The 19767-nt window shown below is 46.9% G+C and overlaps 1 protein-coding gene across 5 annotated transcripts in view; it reads right to left on the reverse strand.

The window, feature by feature from the left end:
• ARID4B (AT-rich interaction domain 4B) overlaps positions 1-19585 on the reverse strand; it is a 109381-nt gene extending 89796 nt beyond the window's left edge. For all 5 annotated transcript variants that reach the window (XM_038761071.1, XM_038761067.1, XM_038761072.1 and 2 more), the window contains exons 1-2: positions 19485-19585; positions 15459-15513 (exon numbers count right to left, since the gene is read on the reverse strand). In XM_038761071.1, coding sequence (XP_038616999.1) covers positions 15459-15464 — 6 coding nt within the window. In that variant the 5' untranslated portion in view covers positions 15465-15513; positions 19485-19585. The remainder of the gene's footprint in view (positions 1-15458; positions 15514-19484) is intronic.
• Between the last annotated feature and the right edge of the window lie 182 nt (positions 19586-19767).

Raw genomic sequence — 19767 nt, forward strand, 5'->3', positions numbered from 1 at the left:
GTGTGCTCTGCACACAGTGGGAGCTCAATAAATACGATCGAATGAATCCCCCCCCTTACCTCCTTCTCCTCCCCCGGCACCTGTATATATGTTTGTACTTATTTATTACTCTATTTTGTTTGTACATATTTATTCTATTTATTTTATTTTGTTACTATGTTTTGTTTTGTTGTCTGTCGTCTCCCCCTTCTAGACTGTGAGCCCATTGTTGGGTAGGGACCGGCTCTATATGTTGCCAACTTGTACTTCCCAACCGCTTAGTACAGTGCTGTGCACACAGTAAGCACTCAATACGATTGAATGAATGAATGAATGAATGAAAAAAGTAGCCTTTATGACCTCATGAAAATCGGTACTTGCTATGGGGGATCAACTGCAAAAAGTGTTCTTCCCCCCCAGTGCGGAAGCAGAGTAATGAGCAGGGCCCACATCTAATAATAATAATAACAATAATGGCAGTTATTAAGTGCTTACTATGTGCAAAGCACTGTTCTAAGCGCTGGGGAGGTTACATCTGGTCGCTCTTGGCCTTGCCCTCCTGCTCCATCTCTCCCTGTCACTGTCCATCAGTCCTCCTGCTCCCTCTCCAAAAGCTGCCTTTTTTCTGCGGCATTTGTTAAGCACTTACTACGTGCCAGGCACTGTACTAAGTGCTGGGGTAATAATAATAATGAAGGCATTTATTAAGCGCTTACCATGTGCAAAACACTGTTCTAAGTGCTGGGGAGGTTACAAGGTGATCAAAAGTTGTCCCACGAGGGGCTCACAGCAGAGTGGCTCAGTGGAAAGAGCACGAGCTGGGGAGCCAGAATAATAACAATTATAATAATAATGATGGTATTTATTAAGTGCTTACTATGTGCAAAGCACTGTCCTAAGCGCTGGGGAATTTACAAGGTGATCAGGTTGTCCCACATGGGGCTCACAGTCTTAATCCCCATTTTACAGAGGAGGTAACTGAGGCCTAGAGAAGTGAAGTGACTTACCCAAAGTCACACAGCTGACAAGTGGCAGAGCCGGGATTTGAACCGATGACCTCTGACTTCAAAGCCCGGGCTCTTTCCGCTGAGCCACGCTGCTTCCCTACTTCCCAAGCGCTTAGTACAGTGCTCTGCCCACAGTAAGCGCTGTCATGGGTTCTAATCCCGGCTCCGCCACTTGTCAGCTGTGTGACCTTGGGCAAGTCACTTCACTTCTCTGGGACTCAGTTCCCTCATCTGTCAAATGGGGATGAAGACTGTGAGCCCCACATGGGATAACCTGATTACCTTGTATCGACCCCAGCACTTAGAACAGTGCACATAGTAAGCGTTTAACAAATACCAACATTATTATTATAGAGAAGCAGCGTGGCTCAGTGGAAAGAGCCCGGGCTTTGGAGTCAGAGCTCACGGGTTCAAATCCCGGCTCCGCCAACTGTCAGCTGGGTGACTTTGGGCAGGTCACAGCTTCTGTATGCCTCAGTTATCTCATCTGGAAAATGGGGATTAAAATTGTGAGGCCCCCCGAGGGACAACCTGATCACCTTTTAACCTCCCCAGCAGCTTCGAACAGTGCTTTGCATATAATAAGCGCTTAACAAATCCCATCACTATTATTATTATTATTATTATTAATCACGGTTGTGAGCAAACGTGATTTTGCCGTTAGTTCTCAAGTTGCTCCTTGGAACTGCTTAATCAATCAATCAATCAATCAATCGTATTTATTGAGCACTTACTGTGTGCAGAGCACTGTACTAAGCGCTTGGGAAGTACGAGTTGGCAACATATAGAGACAGTCCCTACCCAACAGTGGGCTCACAGTCTAGAAGGGGGAGACAGAGAACAAAACACAGTAACAAAATAAAACAAATAGAATAAATATGTACAAATAAAATAAACAGAGTAATAATACTTAAGAGAGGTTCTTTGTTGCACCTAATTCTCACCTGGGTATTCTTGCCCAGGCGCTTAGTAAAGTGGTTGGCACCATCATCATCATCATCAATTGTATTTATTGAGCGCTTACTATGTGCAGAGCACTGTACTAAGCGTTTGGGAAGTACAAATTGGCAACATATAGAGACAGTCCCTACCCAACAGGGGGCTCACAGTCTAAAACGGGGAGACAGAGAACAAAACCAAACATACTAACAAAATAAAATAAATAGAATAGATATGTACAAGTAAAATAAATAGAGTAATAAATACAAACATATATACAATATATGTCGGCACACAGTAAGCGCTTAGTAAATACTATCACCTGCACCTTACAAATACGGTATGTACTGGAAGTGTGCTTTCAGTTCCACACCACAAACAATTATGCAATAGGATCTCAAATTATAATGGTTTACGACTGTGTGGTTTTCATCTTTCTCTAAAATGTAATATGGGCGTTTTAATAGTGAATACATAACTGGCAATTAACTCGGCTACTACACTCAAGGGATTGAGAAATTCAGAGGGCTATAAACAAAGAACGTATCAACTCGAGGTAACTAAAAACGCTAGTTTGCGTCCCGCTTCCCCCAGACGGCTTCCACTTGAACCAAGGCCCGATCAACTGTATTTACTGAGCGCTTGTGTGCGTAGCACTGTGCCAAACGTTTGGGAGACTACATACTAACAGCGCTGGGAGACTGGGCTTTTTGGGGGGTTTTTTTGGCAGTCTTGGTTAGTATTAGAACGGTGCTTTGCACATAGTAAGCGCTTAACAAATGCCATCATTGTTATTATTTATTTATTTATTTTATTTATTTATTTTGTTAGTTATTTTGTTAGTATGTTTGTATGTTAGTATGTTTGGTTTTGTTCTCTGTCTCCCCCTTTTAGACTGTGAGCCCATTGTTGGGCAGGGACCGTCTCTAGGTGTTGCCAACTTGGACTTCCCAAGCGCTTAATACAGTGCTCTGCACACAGTAAGCGCTCAATAAATACGATTGATTGATTATTATTATTATAGTGCGTCAGCGCCCTGGCCACGACGAGCTTACAGTCTAGTGGGGGAGAGAGAGGAATTAATAAAAATAAGTTAGAAATGGACATAAGGGCTGTGGGGCTGAGGGAGGGGTGCAAATCCTACTGCAAGGGCAACACAGAAGGGACGGGGAGAAGAGAAAATAAGGGCTTTTTCCCCCCGTTAAAATGGTATTTGTTACATGGTTACTATATGCCAGGCGCTGTACTACTACTACTACTAATAATAATGGCATTTATTAAGCGCCTACTATGTGCAAAGCACTGTTCTAAGAGCTGGGGAGGTTACAAGGTGATCAGGTTGTCCCATGGGGGGGCTCACAGCCTTAATCCCCATTTTCCAGATGAGGGAACTAGGGCCCAGAGATGTGAAGCGACTTGCCCAAAGTCACAGAGCTGGCAATTGGCGGAGCCAGGATTTGAACCCATGACCTCTGACTCCAAAGCCCGGGCTCCTTCCACTGAGCCCCGCTGCTTCCCAAGCGTGGGAAGCGCTGGGGTATAAGTTAATAATAATAATAATGATGATGGTATTTGTTAAGTGCTTACTATATGCAAAGCATTGTTCTAAGCGCTGGATAATAATAATAATAATGGCATTTATTAAGCAGTTACTATGTGCAAAGCACTGTTCTAAGAGCTGGGGAGGTTACAGGGTGAGAGAAGCAGTGTGGCTCAGTGGAAAGAGCCCGGGCTTTGGAGTCAGAGGTCATGGGTTCAAATCCCAGCTCCGCCACTTGTCAGCTGTGTGACTTTGGGCAAGTCACTTCACTTCTCTGGGCCCCATATATACCTGTATAAATGTATATATGTTTGTACATATTTATTACTCTATTTATTTTACTTGTACATACCTATTCCATTTATTTTATTTTGTTAATATGTTTTGTTTTCTGTCTCCCCCTTCTAGACTGTGAGCCCACTGTTGGGTAGGGACCGTCTCTATATGTTGCCAACTTGGACTTCCCAAGCGCTTAGTACAGTGCTCTGCACACAGTAAGCGCTCCATAAATACGATTGATTGATTGAATAAATACGACAATGAATGAATGAACATAGCACGATGCCCACACCTTTTATTTCACTTCTCCATTCCCTCCCTCCCCAGAAACAACTCTAATATTATTCTTGTTTCATTGTGCCATTCAGCTTCCCACTAACTCGGGGGAGTAACAGGACCTGGGTTCCAGTCCCAGCTCTGCCACTAGTCAGCTGTGTGACCTTAGGCAAGTCACTTCACTTCTCTGCGCCTCAGTTTCCTGATCTATAAAATGGGGGTTAGATTCTATTCCTTCCCGCCTAGCCCGTGAGCCCCACGTGGGGCAGGGATTGCGTCTAACCTGATAACCCTGTATAATAATGATGGCATTTATTAAGTGCTTAAAAGCACTGTTCTAAGCGCTGGGGAGGTTACAAGGTGATCAGGTTGTCCCACGGGGGGGGCTCACAGTCTTAATCCCCATTTTACAGATCATCATCATCATCATCAATCGTATTTATTGAGCGCTCACTATGTGCAGAGCACTGTACTAAGCGCTTGGGAAGTCCAAATTGGCAACATCTAGAGACAGTCCCTACCCAACAGTGGGCTCACGGTCTAAAAGGGGGAGACAGAGAACCAAACCAAACATACTAACAAAATAAAATAAATAGAATAGATATGTACAAGTAAAATAAATAGAGTAATAAATATGTACAAGCATATATACATATATACAGGTGCTGTGGGGAAGGGAAGGAGGTAACTGAGGCCCAGAGAAGTGTATCTACCCCGGCACTTGGAAGGGTACTTGGGGGAAAAAAAAAAATTCAAAACAACCGGCTTGAATTCAAAAGAAAAGCGAGAAATAACTTTTAGCCCCTTCTTTCTGTCCGTTAATTTTAACACCAACCAGGCCCCCTCAACTCCTACCACGTCTGCTAACGACCGGAGCTTTCCGGGACCGCTTCTGCCCTCACGAGAAGACCCCGGCTTCTTCGATCTGGGGGCCCAAATGAAAAACCCACCCCCCCGAAACCGGCTTACGAATCTCGCGACTCTCCCTAGATATTTTATGACGCTCCCAATTATTTTAACGTGCTACAACCGCTAATGTTGGCATTAAGCGAGTTTAAAGATTCCTTTGAACTTGCACCTTGGGGCTTTTCGAGTGAAAAGAGGAGCGGAGTGGCTCAACGGAAAGAGCCCGGGCTTGGGAGTCAGAGGTCACGGGTTCAAATCCCGGCTCTGCCAACAGTCGGCTGTGTGACTTTGGGCAAGTCACTTTTAACTTCTCTGGGCCTCAGTTACCTCATCTGTAAAATGGGGATTGAGATTGGGAGCCCCCTGTGAGGCAACCTGATCACCTTGTAACCTCCCCAGCGCTTAGAACAGTGCTTTGCACATAGTAAGCGCTTAATAAATGCCATTATTATTATTACTATTATTAAAAGTGTACATTTTAAGGCAGAACGGATCCATAAGAGGCCTAGCCCGCCTTCTTTTCCCCCAGGCGCCGCAGCTTACAACTTGTTCCTTTCTCCACCGAAGCTACTGGCGGATTTTAGACTGTGAGCCCACTGTTGGGTAGGGACTGTCTCTATATGTTGCCAATTTGTACTTCCCAAGCGCTTAGTACAGTGCTCTGCACATAGTAAGTGCTCAATAAATACGATTGATGATGATGATGATGATTTCCTCGGGCATTTCACAACCAAGCAGAACCTTCAAGATGCCAGCAGGACTATTTGGCTCTTTTACACATAAGCTGCGAGTTCTTCAGGTTCCACTTTTATTGTCCTTTAGTCGGCAGTTACACCGAACGTCCGGCCTGAAGTATCTCTGTAGGTGCGGCCAAACCAGGGGACCAAAGAAAAACGAAGCCACTGCTTTCCTCGCAAACCTAAGACCCATTTTGACCGTGTCCCAGTTGCGGTTTCAATTTCCAACTAAAAAGAACAGCAATTCTGAAGGCGTAATTTAGTCCGTGGAGGATGATTTCCTTTCTTAAGATCATCTGGTTGGGTTTCATACGCCTCAGTTCTTCAGTTGCTCTTTTGTAGCCATGTAGGTGTTCAAGAAAGTGCTTTCAGGCCATATCACCCAAATCTCCGCTCCTTCAGTCGACGGTATTCCTTTTTACTCCCTCTCTCTCTCCCGCATTGCATATGCACTTGGACAGAGAAGCAGTGGAAAGAGCCCGGGCTTTAGAGCCGGAGGTCCTGGGTTCAAATCCCGGCTCCGCTAATTGTTAGCTGGGTGACTTTGGGCAAGTCATTTCACTTCTCTGTGCCTCAGTTACCTCCTCTGGAAAATGGGGATTAAGACATGTGGGACAACCTGATCACCTTGTATCCCCCCCAAGTGCTTAGAACAGTGCTTTGCACATGGCGCTTAACAAATACCATTATTATTACTATTATTATCTAAACCCGTTAAGCACTTGATATTCATCCCCCGAACACTTATGTACGTATCCAGGATTCACTGTAGTTTGAGACTGGTGTGCAATGTTTTAACATTTCCTCAGTTCCCTCGGGAGAGTTCTTATAAGAGAAGCAGAAGTCAGAAGGAGTCAGAAGGACCTGGGCTCTAATGCCAGCTCTGCCACTTCTCTGCTGTGTGACCTTAGACAAGTCACTTCCCTTCCCTGTGCCTTGTCGGTAAAATGAGGATTAAGACTGGGAGCCCCATGTGGGACGGGGGCTGTGTCCAACTTGATTAACTTCTTGTATCTATCCCCAGAACTTAGTAATTATAATAATAATGGCATTTATTAAGCGCTTACTATGTACAAAGCACTGTTCTAGTACAGTGCCTGGCACATAGTAAGTGCTTAACAAATACCACAACGACAATACCCAATAGGGCTCAGCACTTTTCATTCATTCATTCATTCAATCGCATTTACTGAGCGCTTACTGTGTGCAGAGCACTGGACTAAGCGCTTGGGAAGTCCAAGTTGGCAACATATAGAGACGGCCCCTACCCAACAGCGGGCTCACAATCTAGAAGGGGGAGATGTACATATATGTACAAACATATATGTATATATGTTTGTACATATTTATTACTCTATTTATTTATTTATTTTACTTGTACATATCTATTCTATTTATTTTATTTTGTTAGTATGTTTGGTTTTGTTCTCTGCTTCCCCCTTTTAGACTGTGAGCCCACTGTTGGGTAGGGACTGTCTCTATATGTTGCCAATTTGTACTTCCCAAGCGCTTAGTACAGTGCTCTGCACATAGTAAGCGCTCAATAAATACGATTGATGATGATGATGATGATGAGACAGGCAACAAAACATATTAACAAAATAAAATAAATAGTAGTCACTCCACACTTTACTGATCAGAGTATTTACTGAGTGACTACTGTATGCTGAGCACTGTACTAAGTGCTTGGGTGAATACAACAGTGAGTAGACAAAATAACGGTAATAACTGTGGCATTAGTTACGTGTCTACTCTGGGTCAGGCACTGTAATAATAATAATGATAATTATTATTAAGTAGGAGGGAGAAGAGGTATTGAATCCCCATTTGGCAGATGAGGGATGTCACTGTTTATTTTGTACTGTACTTTCCCAAGCACTTAGTACAGTGCTCTGCACACAGTAAGCGCTTAATAAATATGACTGATTAAATGACACAGGGGACTCACAGTCTAAGTAGGAGGGAGAAGAGATATTGAATCCCCATTCTGCAGATGAGGGATGTCACTGTTTATTTTGTACTGTGCTTTCCCAAGCACTTAGTACAGTGCTCTGCACACGGTAAGCGCTTAATAAATACGACTGACTTAATCAATATGACTGACTGAATGACACAGGGGACTCACAGTCTAAGTAGGAGGGAGACGAGGTTTTGAATCCCCATTTGGCAGATGAGGGATGTCACAGTTTATTTTGTACTGTACTTTCCCAAGCACTTAGTACAGTGCTCTGCACATGGTAAGCGCTAAATAAATACAACTGACTGAATGACACGGGGGACTCACAGTCTAAGTAGGAGGGAGATGAGGTTTTGAATCCCCATTTGGCAGATGAGGGATGTCACTGTTTATTTTGTACTGTACTTTCCCAAGCACTTAGTACAGTACATTCATTCATTCAATCGTATTTATTGAGCGCTTACTGTGTGCAGAGCACTGGACCAAGCGCTTGGGAAGTCCAAGTTGGCAACATCTGGAGCCGGTCCCTACCCAACAGCGGGCTCACAGTCTAGAAGGGGGAGATGGCCAACAAAACAAAACATATTAACAAAATAAAATAAACAGAATAAATATGTACAAGTAAAATAAATGGAGCAATCTAACAGATGTTGAAAAAGCTCAGTACAATGCCCTTAGTAGGAAAGGAAAAGCCAAACAGTGGAGAGCCAGTTTGAGGAGAAAATTTTCCATTCCTCCCCATGAGCAAAACATGGGGTGGTAACCGACGGGAACAATGCTATATTGAAGATTTTTTGCATGTCCTGCCACTAATTCAGAGCCCTTGACGCTTCCGGAATCATTACGTTTCAGCTTCCGAATGCGAGATAACAGTTAAATTTTATATCGGGTCGGTTTGGCCAGGGTAGCTGCCTTAGAATTAACAAAAAGTGAAAATGAATGAAGAATTTGTAAACAACGCGTAAAATGATTATAAAAAGTTCATTTACTATACATTTTTTATGCAGCCATTTTCATCATCCTTCTTTCGTGTAAAAAGTTTTTCCATGAACCATCATTCATTCATTCAGTCGTATTTACTGAGCGCTTACTGTGTGCAGAGCACTGTACTAAGCGCTTGGGTCTTTATCATCATCATGGATCTTTATTCCCAGAACTTTTAAAAAAGTATCACTTTTGCTCACAGTCGGTAATTGAGAAGCTGAAGATTTGGGGGAAAGGCATGATAAGAAATAATCTGCATTTATGAAATTCTCTCTTCACCCCACACTGGCTACCTATATTTTCAAAAACGTGGCTCAGTGGAAAGAGCCCGGGCTTTGGAGTCAGAGGTCATGGGTTCAAATCCCCGCTCCGCCAACTGTCAGCTGTGTGGCTTTGGGAAGGTCACGTAACTTCTCTGTGCCTCAGTTACCTCATCTGTAAAATGGGGATTAAGACTGTGAGCCCCCTGTGGGCCAACCTGATCACCTTGGAACCTCCCCAGTGCTTAGAACAGTGCTCTGCACATAGTAAGCGCTTAATAAGTGCCATTAAAAAAAAAACTGTCAGCTGTGTGACTTCCCCCTCCTCCCCGTCTCCATCCCCCCCCCCTTACCTCCTTCCCTTCCCCACAGCACCTGTATATATGTATATATGTTTGTACGGATTTATTACTCTATTTATTGATTTATTTTACTTGTACATATTTATTCTATTTATTTTATTCTGTTAATATGTTTTGTTTTGTTCTCTGTCTCCCCCTTCTAGACTGTGAGCCCACTGTTGGGCAGGGACCGCCTCTATATGTTGCCAACTTGGACTTCCCAAGCGCTTAGTACAGTGCTCTGCACACAGTAAGCGCTCAATAAATACGACTGAATGAATGAATGAATTCGGGCAAGTCACTTAACTTCTCTGTGCCTCAGTTACCTCATCTGTAAAATGGGGATTAAGACTGTGAGCGAGCTCCCTGTGGAACAACCTGATCACCTTGTAACCTCCCCAGCGTTTAGAACAGTGCTTTGCACATAGTAAGCGCTTAACAAATACTATTATTATTTATAATTTATTATTATAAACTATATATTCATAATTCATTGTTTATTATTATTAATAAATACTATTTATCATATATTTATTATTATAAATTAATAATAATAATAATAATAAAACAAAACAAAAAAACGTACTCCCAGCTCTTCACTGCAGCTAACTCTTGCTTACTGTGCTTTACCCATTCAATTAATCGTATTTACCATGCGCTTACTATGTGCAGAGCACTGTGCAGCCCTCTTACTCCTTCCTCATCTCTCCCACCACTGATCTTGTGACTATTTTCCAGTTTCTTAGCACGCTACCAGAAAGTGGGCTTGGCTAGGGGAGAGAACAATCTTAAATTAATTCACTCCGCCAAACGTACCACGGGAAAGGAGGTAGACCGAAGCTGAGGTTAAGGGCTACAATGAAATTCAGGGATTTTATCTGTGGGTTTCACCATGACTTCCCCCTTTTCCATTATCGTGGCTAATAAGGAGGCCGGTGGTTCATTAAGAGAGGGGATAAAAAGGAAAAATATGAGTCTGGTCTGCGTAACGAAGGCTTTCGTCTTCAAACTGCTTTTGTGTTACAGGTGTCAAAAGCAGTTGGTCTCCTTTCTCCTTCATTCATTCGGCTCTCTCACAACACAACTACAAGATGGAGTGTATACCGGTTTGTATTGTACTGTGTTGAGAAGCAGCGTGGCTCAGTGGAAAGGGGCCGGGCTTTGGAGTCAGAGGTCATGGGTTCAAATCCCAGCTCCGCCAATTGTCAGCTGTGGGACTCTGGGCAAGTCACTTCACTTCTCTGGGCCTCAGTTCCCTCATCTGTAAAATGGGGATTAAGACTGTGAGCCCCACGAGGGACAACCCGATCACCGTGTAACCTCCCCAGTGCTTCGAACGAGTGCTTTGCACATAGTAAGCGCTTAATAAATACCATTATTATTGTTATTGTATTAGGACTTCATTCCCTTAGGGAACTCCTGGGATTATTCCTAGGAGCCTGCTCCTACTTTCAACGGAAAAGACAGCTAAAGGCCTCTTAAAAGTGTTTTGGAAGTCGAAAACACAAAAGCATTTCCCTAACTCATGTCTCCGCTTCACTCGGCTCTTTTCTTTCAACTTTAATGTCCGATAACTCTCTCACCTTATGACCTTGCGTCGTTACAGCCGGAGGACAGTACAATCTCTCGTATACGATCTCGCTATCGATCAACGAGTGACACGACATTTTCAAACACCTGAAGACATCACTGACGCACCACAAAAATTAGAGAAGCGGACGGAAGGAACACACCTCCATTGTAACTCTGACCTGTTTTTGTGGAATGAGGCGTTTCAACCGGGAGCAAACTGGGGGACGGGAAAAGTTCCACAATTTGAGAACATTAAGACGGGGACTGGTTCCCGGGAACAGCCGGGATATGTTGTTGCCAGCAACATGTGGTGTTGTTCATATGCTGCCAACCTGTACTTCCCAAGCGCTTAGTACAGTGCTCTGCGCACAGTAAGTGCTCAATAATAATAATAATAATGGCATTTATTAAGCGCTTACTATGTGCACAGCACTGTTCTAAGCACCAGGGAGGTTCCAAGGTGATCAGGTTGTCCCACGTGGGGCTCACAGTAATCATCCCCATTTTACAGATGAGGTAACTGAGGCTCAGAGAAGTTAACTGACTTGCCCAAGGTCACACAGCAGACATGTGGTGGAGCTGGGATTCGAACCCGTGACCTCTGACTCCAAAGCCCGTGCTCTTTCCACTGAGCCACGCTGCTACTACAATACAATACATACGACTGAATATCGTATGTATTTGAATAAATATGACTGAATGAACCGTACGCCACGCTTACTATGTTTATGACAGTCCGACGGTCTAACTCGTCGCAAAGCCCCATCCGGTTTAAGGGATGTCCGGGAAACTTGGGGAGGAAGGCTGTAGGCCTGCTGGCCAAGGCCCCTGGAAAGTAGGGCCCCCATCATGCATTCAATTGTATTTATTGAGCGCTTACTGTGTGCAGAGCACTGTACTAAGCGCTTGGGAAGCACAAGTTGGCAACATATAGAGACGGTCCCTACCCAACAGTGGGCCCCCATCCTTTTTATTTTGTTGCTATGTTTGGTTCTGTTCTCTGTCTCCCCCTTTTAGACTGTGAGCCCACTGTTGGGTAGGGACTGTCTCTGTATGTTGCCAACTTGGACTTCCCAAGCGCTTAGTCCAGTGCTCTGCACACAGTAAGCGCTCAATAAATACGATTGATTGATTGATTGATTGATTGATTGCTGACCTGTCCCCAGCCCCCTTGTCGGGTCAGTCAGCCAATCGTATTTATTGAGCACTGACTGTGTGCTGAGCGCCGGACTTAGCGCTTGGGAAGCAGCGTGGCTCAGTGCAAACAGCCCGGGCTTTGGAGTCAGAGGTTGTGGGTTCAAATCCCGGCTCCGCCAACTGGGTGACTTTGGGCAGTCACTTCACTTCTCTGGGCCTCAGTGACCTCATCTGTAAAATGGGGGTTAAGACTGTGAACCCCCCCCGTGGGACAACCTGATCACCTTGTAACCTCCCCAGCGCTTGGAGCAGTGCTTTGCACATAGTAAGCGCTTAATAAATGCCATTATTATTATTACTGTTGCAATCGAACAATACAACAGACGCGTTCCCTGCCCGCAACGAGCTCACAGTCTAGAGGGGTCCAAGCAAGCCCCGACCGGCAACCCGCTCCTTCCACCGTCCACTTTCCGTTGGCCGGATCTCTCTCCCTGCTTCCCCCGGCTCGGGGGAAAGGGCCCGGAGAGACCGACTGGTCAGAGACTCCCGACGGCCAGCAAGTAGCCCCGCTACTGGCGACCCCGGAGTCTCCCGTCAGGAGCAACGCGTGCGGGGCGGGCTCCTCTCAACGGGGACTACAAAAATTCACTCATTCATTCACTCAATTGCATTTATTGAGCGCTTACTGTGTGCAGAGCACTGGACTAAGCGCTTGGGAAGTACAAGTTGGCAACATATAGAGACGGTCCCGAGCAGACTGCCCCTCTGAATCCGCTCTGTAATTAGCAAATGCAGCAGTAGGAAGCATTTGGGGAAAAGACGAACGAAAACAAACAGATGGTCCAAATACAGGCAGGAAGAGAACTTCGGAAAGGGTATCCTTTTTTTTTTGGCCGGTGACTAAGCCAACGCACGCTGAGCCCAGGTAATGACGACTTAGAGTTCTTCATACACTGAATTCGGTGAAAATGTTCCATAAAAAACACCAACGTTTTGGGGAGATTTCTAATTTGGAGGATGGCCGCCGAGAAAATAAAATTAGAATAGTCAGTTTTCAAATACATTTTGGTAATTTGTTCGCGTTCTGGCCTGAATAACCCGAAATAAATCGCTCAGACCATTGAAAAAAAAAATCAGGGGTCTGAGTTACATATTTCATCAGGTCTATGTACACGGAATGAAGTAAAGACAAGTTGTTCTTCTGGAGGTCTACCGTACAGCATTCCCAATGAATTTAATTTCCTCTTTTGTACAACCCCGACTGGGATTTGAACCAATCGCATCCTAGGCTGAAAAGGCGGCCCACTTCAAAATAATAATAATGATGGCATTTATTAAGTGCTTACTATGTGCAAAGCACTGTTCTAAGCGCTGTTCAAAAGCCATCAATGCTACTGGACATTTTTTTTAAATTGGATTAGGAGGAGGAGGAGGAGGAATGGCAGTTTAGGGGGGGGAGGATGTAAAACATCTTTCCACTCAAGGACACAGCATTCCAAGACCAATACCATCATTATTATTATTATTAAAAAGACGGAGACTTCACATTTCCATTTCAACGTGCTAGGCAATCATCAGAACTCCGTGGCCGCAGACTTTCACTTTCCCCAGTATCCGTGCACTGCCCTTCTAATGCAAAAAGTTGCAGACCGACCGGATGCCTTTCCAACAGAACCGAAACAAGTACGGCCAGTTCAGAATCACTCGCCCGGAGCAGCTGGCAATTCAGCGTCACGTGCCAAAGCACCAGAGTGGGCTGCGTTATGAGAAGCAAATGGAAGCGGCGGAGTTACTGGACCACGGCTGAATATCTTCAGCCTGGAACGACGATTAGCAGCCCGGTACCACCGGTTGAATCCCTGACGTGCCGGAATTCAAACTCCCTTTTCCATTTCGAGCAGGTGGGCCCCCAAATCCGCGGCAGCAGTCGGAAAACATCTCTGCCGAACCGCAAAGGCGAAGGAGCCGGCTTTCGCGGCTCTCTTTTCACCCCGTACAACCGGTCTGTTACGGTTCCTTTCTTTTTTTGGCCTCCCTCTCCATTTTACTTATCCGCAGATATCTGTCGCGGGTTAAAGTCCTGCCCGAGTCGCATCGGTCACCGAGGATGATGAGTTCCCAGGTTTTCAATCAGAAAGCCTGGTGGAAAGCGACCTCGCTGTTGACTGAAAATGCGGACGCTTGAAAAACACAACGACCGAGGAGGAGGCAGCTGTCCGGACCACATTCATTCAGTCATTCCATCGTATTTATTGAGCGCTTACAGTGTGCGGAGCACTGGACTAGGCGCTTGGGAAGTACAAATCGGCAACATATAGAGAAGCTCCCCCGCCAACAACGGGCTCACATCTAGAAATCTCTCCAAAGTCTCTCGAAATCCAGGGGGACGCAGAGGTCTCGGCACCTCCGAGAGACTATTGTTAATCAATAGAGATTCTTTGGCGGGGGGGGGGGGGGGGGGGGAATTGACAACGGTTGCTTCACGATTCGATCCCCCCCTACAGAAAATTGGCTTTAAATCGATACCGATTGATACCCTCGCCGCCGGCCTTAACTTCCAAATATTTCATCCGCTTTGACACTTGCAAGGACGTAATGGTTTAGGCCGCTGTTGGAAAGGGGGAGGGGGGATAAAAACAACCGTTGAGGTCCCTACGCAGACAGCCACAATCCTCAGGGGGCCCTGCCATCGGCCCACGATCCCGCACAATAAGCAACTCCAAAACTCCCAAACACCCCGGGTTTGGAGTTTCCCACACAACAGCATCTTTCCCCAACCAAGGGGGGTCCCCCAAATTACCTGCATCTTTCCCCAACCGAGGGGAGCGATCCCCCCAATTCTCCGCATCTTTCCCCAACCGAGTAGTCCCCCCAATTCTCTGCATCTTTCCCCAACCGAGGGGGTCCCCCCAATTCTCCGCATCTTTCCCCAACCGAGAGGTCCCCCCAATTCCCTGCATCTTTCCACATGCGAGGGGGGTCCCCCCAATTCCCTGCATCTTTCCACACCCGAGGGGGGTGGTCCCCACAATTCTCCGCATCTTTCCCCAACCGAAGGGGGGTCCCCCCAATTCTCCGCATCTTTCACCAACCGAGGGGGGGTCCCCCAATTCTCTGCATCTTTCCACACCCGAGGGGGGATCCCCCCAATTCTCCACATCTTTCCGCAACCGACAGGGAGAATCCCCCCCAATTCTCCACATCATTCCCCAACCAAGGGGGGTGGACACCCAATTCTCCACATATTTCCCCAACCAAGAGGGTGGGTGGTCCTCCCAATTCTCTGCATCTTTCCCCAACCGACGGGGGAATCCCCCCAATTCTCCACATCTTTCCACAACCGAGGGGGAGAAATCCCCCCAATTCTCCACATCTTTCCCCAACCGAGGGGACGTGGTCCCCTCAATTCCGTACCTTTCCCCAACCAAGAGGGGGGTCCCCCCAATTCCCTTCCTCTGGGGGGCACCCAGAGGGGGCACCTCGACCCCCGTGCAGATGATCCCTCCCCCCTTTTTAAATTTATGATGACGATAATGTCTTTTACCTTCATGACGACGTTGGGTGTGCTCTGCCCAGGCAAAGGCCGGCTTCCCCTGCACCTGAGGGAAACAAAAGTCTGGTCAGCCGGCCCCCCGTGCTCCCCCATTTTTATGGGGGGGGCACCCCCCTCCCGAGGACACCATTTCTGTCAGGAGCCCAGGTGGCCGGTCCTGCTTGGGGGGGGGGGGGGGGGGGCAACGTTGGGGACGAAGCCCTGTCCTCCCTCCTTTCATTCATATTTATTGAGAGCTTACTGCGTGCAGAGCACTGTACTAAGCACTTGGGAAGCCCAAGTCAGCAACATCTAGACCCGATCCCTACCCAACAGCGGGCTCCTGGTCTAGAAGGGGGAGCCAGATGGCAAAACAAAACATATTAACAAAATAAAATAAAAAGAATAGTACATATGTACAAGCCCCGTCCTCCTGCCTTTCATTCACTCATTCATTCAATCGTATTTACTGAGCGCTTATTGTGTGCAAAGCACTGGACTCAGCGCTTGGGAAGTCCAAGTTGGCAACATCTAGAGCCGGTCCCTCCCCAACGGCGGGCTCCCACTCTAGAAGGGGGAGCCACACGGCAAAACATATTAACAAAAATAAACAGTACACATGTACAAGCCCCGTCCTCCCTCCTTTCGTTCATTCGTTCATTCATTCATTCAATCGTATTTACTGAGCGCTTACAGTGTGCACAGCACCGTACTAAGCGCTTGGGAAGCCCAAGTGGACAACATCCAGAGCCGGTCCCTCCCCAACAGCGGGCTCAAAGTCTAGAAGGGGGAGCCACACGACCAAACCAAACATATTAACCAAATAAAATAGAATAGTACATCTGTACAAGCCCCGTCCTCCCTCCTTTCATTCATTCATTCAATCGTCTTTATTGAGCGCTTACAGTGTGCAGAGCACTGGACTAAGCGCAAGCTGGCAACATATAGAGACGGCCATTCATTCAATCATCCTTATTGAGCGCTTACAGTGTGCAGAGCACTGTACTAAGCCCAAGTTGGCAACATACAGAGACGGTTATTCATTCATTCATTCAATCGTATTTACTGAGCGCTTACAGCGTGCACAGCACCGTACTAAGCGCTTGGGAAGCCCAAATGGGCAACATCTAGAGCCGGTCCCTACGCGACGGCGGGCTCCCACTCTAGAAGGGGGAGCCATACGACCAAACAAAACAGATTAACCAAATAAAACAAAACAGTACATCTGTAGAAGCCCCGTCCTCCCTCCTTTCATTCATTCATTCAGTCATTCATTCAATCGTATTTACTGAGCGCTTCCTGCGTGCACAGCACCGTACTAAGCGCTTGGGAAGCCCAAGTGGGCAACATCTAGAGCCGGTCCCTCCCCAACAGCGGGCTCAAAGTCTAAAAGGGGGAGCCACACGACAAAACAAAACAAAATAAACAGAAAATACATATGTACAAGCCCCGTCCTCCCTCCTTTCATTCATTCATTCATTCGTCTTTATTGAGCACTTACAGTGTGCAGAGCACTGGACTAAGCGCAACTTGGCAACATATAGAGACGGTCATTCATTCATTCGTCTTTACTGAGCGCTTACAATGTGCAGAGCACTGTACTGAGCGCAAGTTAGCAACATGTAGAGACGGTTATTCATTCATTCAGTCAATCGTATTTACTGAGCGCTTCCTGCGTGCACAGCACCGTACTAAGCGCTTGGGAAGCCCAAGTGGGCAACATCTAGAGCCGGGCCCTCCCCAACAGCGGGCTCCCACTCTAGAAGGGGAAGCCACACATGACCAAACAAAACATATTAACCAAATAAAACAAAACAGTACATCTGTAGAAGCCCCGTCCTCCCTCCTTTCATTCATTCATTCATTCACTCATTCATTCAATCGTATTTACTGAGCGCTTACAGCGTGCACAGCACCGTACTAAGCGCTTGGGAAGCCCAAATGGGCAACATCTAGAGCCGGGCCCTCCCCAACTGCGGGCTCCCACTCTAGAAGGAGGAGCCACACGACAAAACATATTAACAAAAATAAACAGTACACATGCAGAAGCCCCGTCCTCCCTCCTTTCATTCATTCATTCACTCATTCATTCATTCGTCTTTATTGAACGCTTACAGCGTGCAGAGCACCGTACTAAGCGCTTGGGAAGCCCAAGTGGGCAACATCTAGAGCCGGTCCCACCCCAACAGAGGGCTCCCACTCTAGAAGGGGGAGCCACACGACCAAACAAAACATATTAACTAACAAAATAAAATAAATAGAAAATACATAGGTACAAGCCCCGTCCTCCCTCCTTTCATTCATTCAATCGTCTTTACTGAGCGCTTACACTGTGCAGAGCACCGGACTAAGCGCTTGGGAAGTCCAAGTTGGCAACATATAGAGACAGTCATTGATTCATTCAATCGTATTTACTAAGCGCTTACAGTGTGCACAGCACTGTACTAAGCGCTTGGGAAGTCCAAGTTGGCAACATATAGAGACGGTTATCCATTCATTCATTCAATCGTATTTACTGAGCGCTTACAGCGTGCACAGCACCGTACTAAGCGCTTGGGAAGCCCAAGTGGGCAACATCTACAGCCGGGCTCTCCCCAACTGCGGGCTCCCACTCTAGAAGGAGGAGCCACACGACAAAACATATTAACAAAAATAAATAGTACACATGCAGAAGCCCCGTCCTCCCTCCTTTCATTCATTCATTCACTCATTCATTCATTCGTCTTTATTGAACGCTTACAGCGTGCAGAGCACCGTACTAAGCGCTTGGGAAGCCCAAGTGGGCAACATCTAGAGCCGGTCCCACCCCAACAGAGGGCTCCCACTCTAGAAGGGGGAGCCACACGACCAAACAAAACAAATTAACTAACAAAATAAAATAAATAGAAAATACATAGGTACTAGCCCCGTCCTCCCTCCTTTCATTCATTCAATCGTCTTTACTGAGCGCTTACACTGTGCAGAGCACCGGACTAAGCGCTTGGGAAGTCCAAGTTGGCAACATATAGAGACAGTCATTGATTCATTCAATCGTATTTACTAAGCGCTTACAGTGTGCACAGCACTGGACTAAGCGCTTGGGAAGTCCAAGTTGGCAACATATAGAGACGGTTATTCATTCATTCATTCAATCGTATTTACTGAGCGCTTCCTGCGTGCACAGCACCGTACTAAGCGCTTGGGAAGCCCAAGTGGGCAACATCTAGAGCCGGGCCCTCCCCAACAGCGGGCTCCCACTCTAGAAGGGGGAGCCACACACGACCAAACAAAACATATTAACAAAAATAAATAGTACACATGTAGAAGCCCCGTCCTCCCTCCTTTCATTCATTCATTCATTCATTCGTCTTTATTGAACGCTTACAGTGTGCAGAGCACCGGACTAAGCGCTTGGGAAGTCCAAGTTGGCAACATATAGAGACAGTCATTCATTCATTCATTCGTCTTTATTGAACGCTTACAGTGTGCACAGCACTGGACTAAGCGCTTGGGAAGTCCAAGTTGGCAACATATAGAGACGGTTATTCATTCATTCATTCAATCGTCTTTACTGAGCGCTTCCTGCGTGCACAGCACCGTACTAAGCGCTTGGGAAGCCCAAGTCGGCAACATCTAGAGCCGGGCCCTCCCCAACAGCGGGCTCACAGTCTAGAAGGGGGAGCCACACGACAAAACAAAACATATTAACCCAATAAAATAAATAGAATAATACCTATGTACAAGCCCCGTCCTCCCTCCTTTCACTCATTCATTCACTCATTCATTCGTCTTTACTGAACGCTTACGGTGTGCAGAGCGCCGGACTAAGCGCTTGGGAAGTCCAAGTTGGCAACATCGGCCGAACCAAACATATCAACCAAATCAAATAAAAATAAAACAGCAGATCTGTAGAGGCCCCGTCCTCCCCCCTCGGCCCCGTCGTCGCGGTGGTGGTGGTGGTGGTGGTGGTGGTGGTGGTGGTCCTCCTCAGGCTCCAGCGGCACCACACGACGACAAGGCCGAGGAGGAGGCCGAGGCTGCCGCGAAGGCGTCTGGTACCTTTGTCTGGGGTCCGGGCTCCCGTGGCCGTGGGGTTGCGGGGGGGGTCACGGACGGGCCGGAGGAGGCCGGACACGACGGGACGGACAACGGGGACGGGCGGGCGGCCGTCGGGGCCCGGCCAGCTCCCTCAGGGCCGGCCCGCCTCAGCGCCTCACTCCGCACTCGCCTGACGGGCAACCATCGCCCTCCCCTTCCCCCTCCCCTCCCCGGCCGCCAGCCGCCCTCTGATTGGCCGCCGCCCCCCCGGGCCCGCCCCCCATTGGCTCCCGGCACGCCAACC

This window comes from Tachyglossus aculeatus, chromosome 19 (assembly GCF_015852505.1).
Source record: "Tachyglossus aculeatus isolate mTacAcu1 chromosome 19, mTacAcu1.pri, whole genome shotgun sequence".
Taxonomy (NCBI): Eukaryota; Metazoa; Chordata; class Mammalia; order Monotremata; family Tachyglossidae; genus Tachyglossus; species Tachyglossus aculeatus.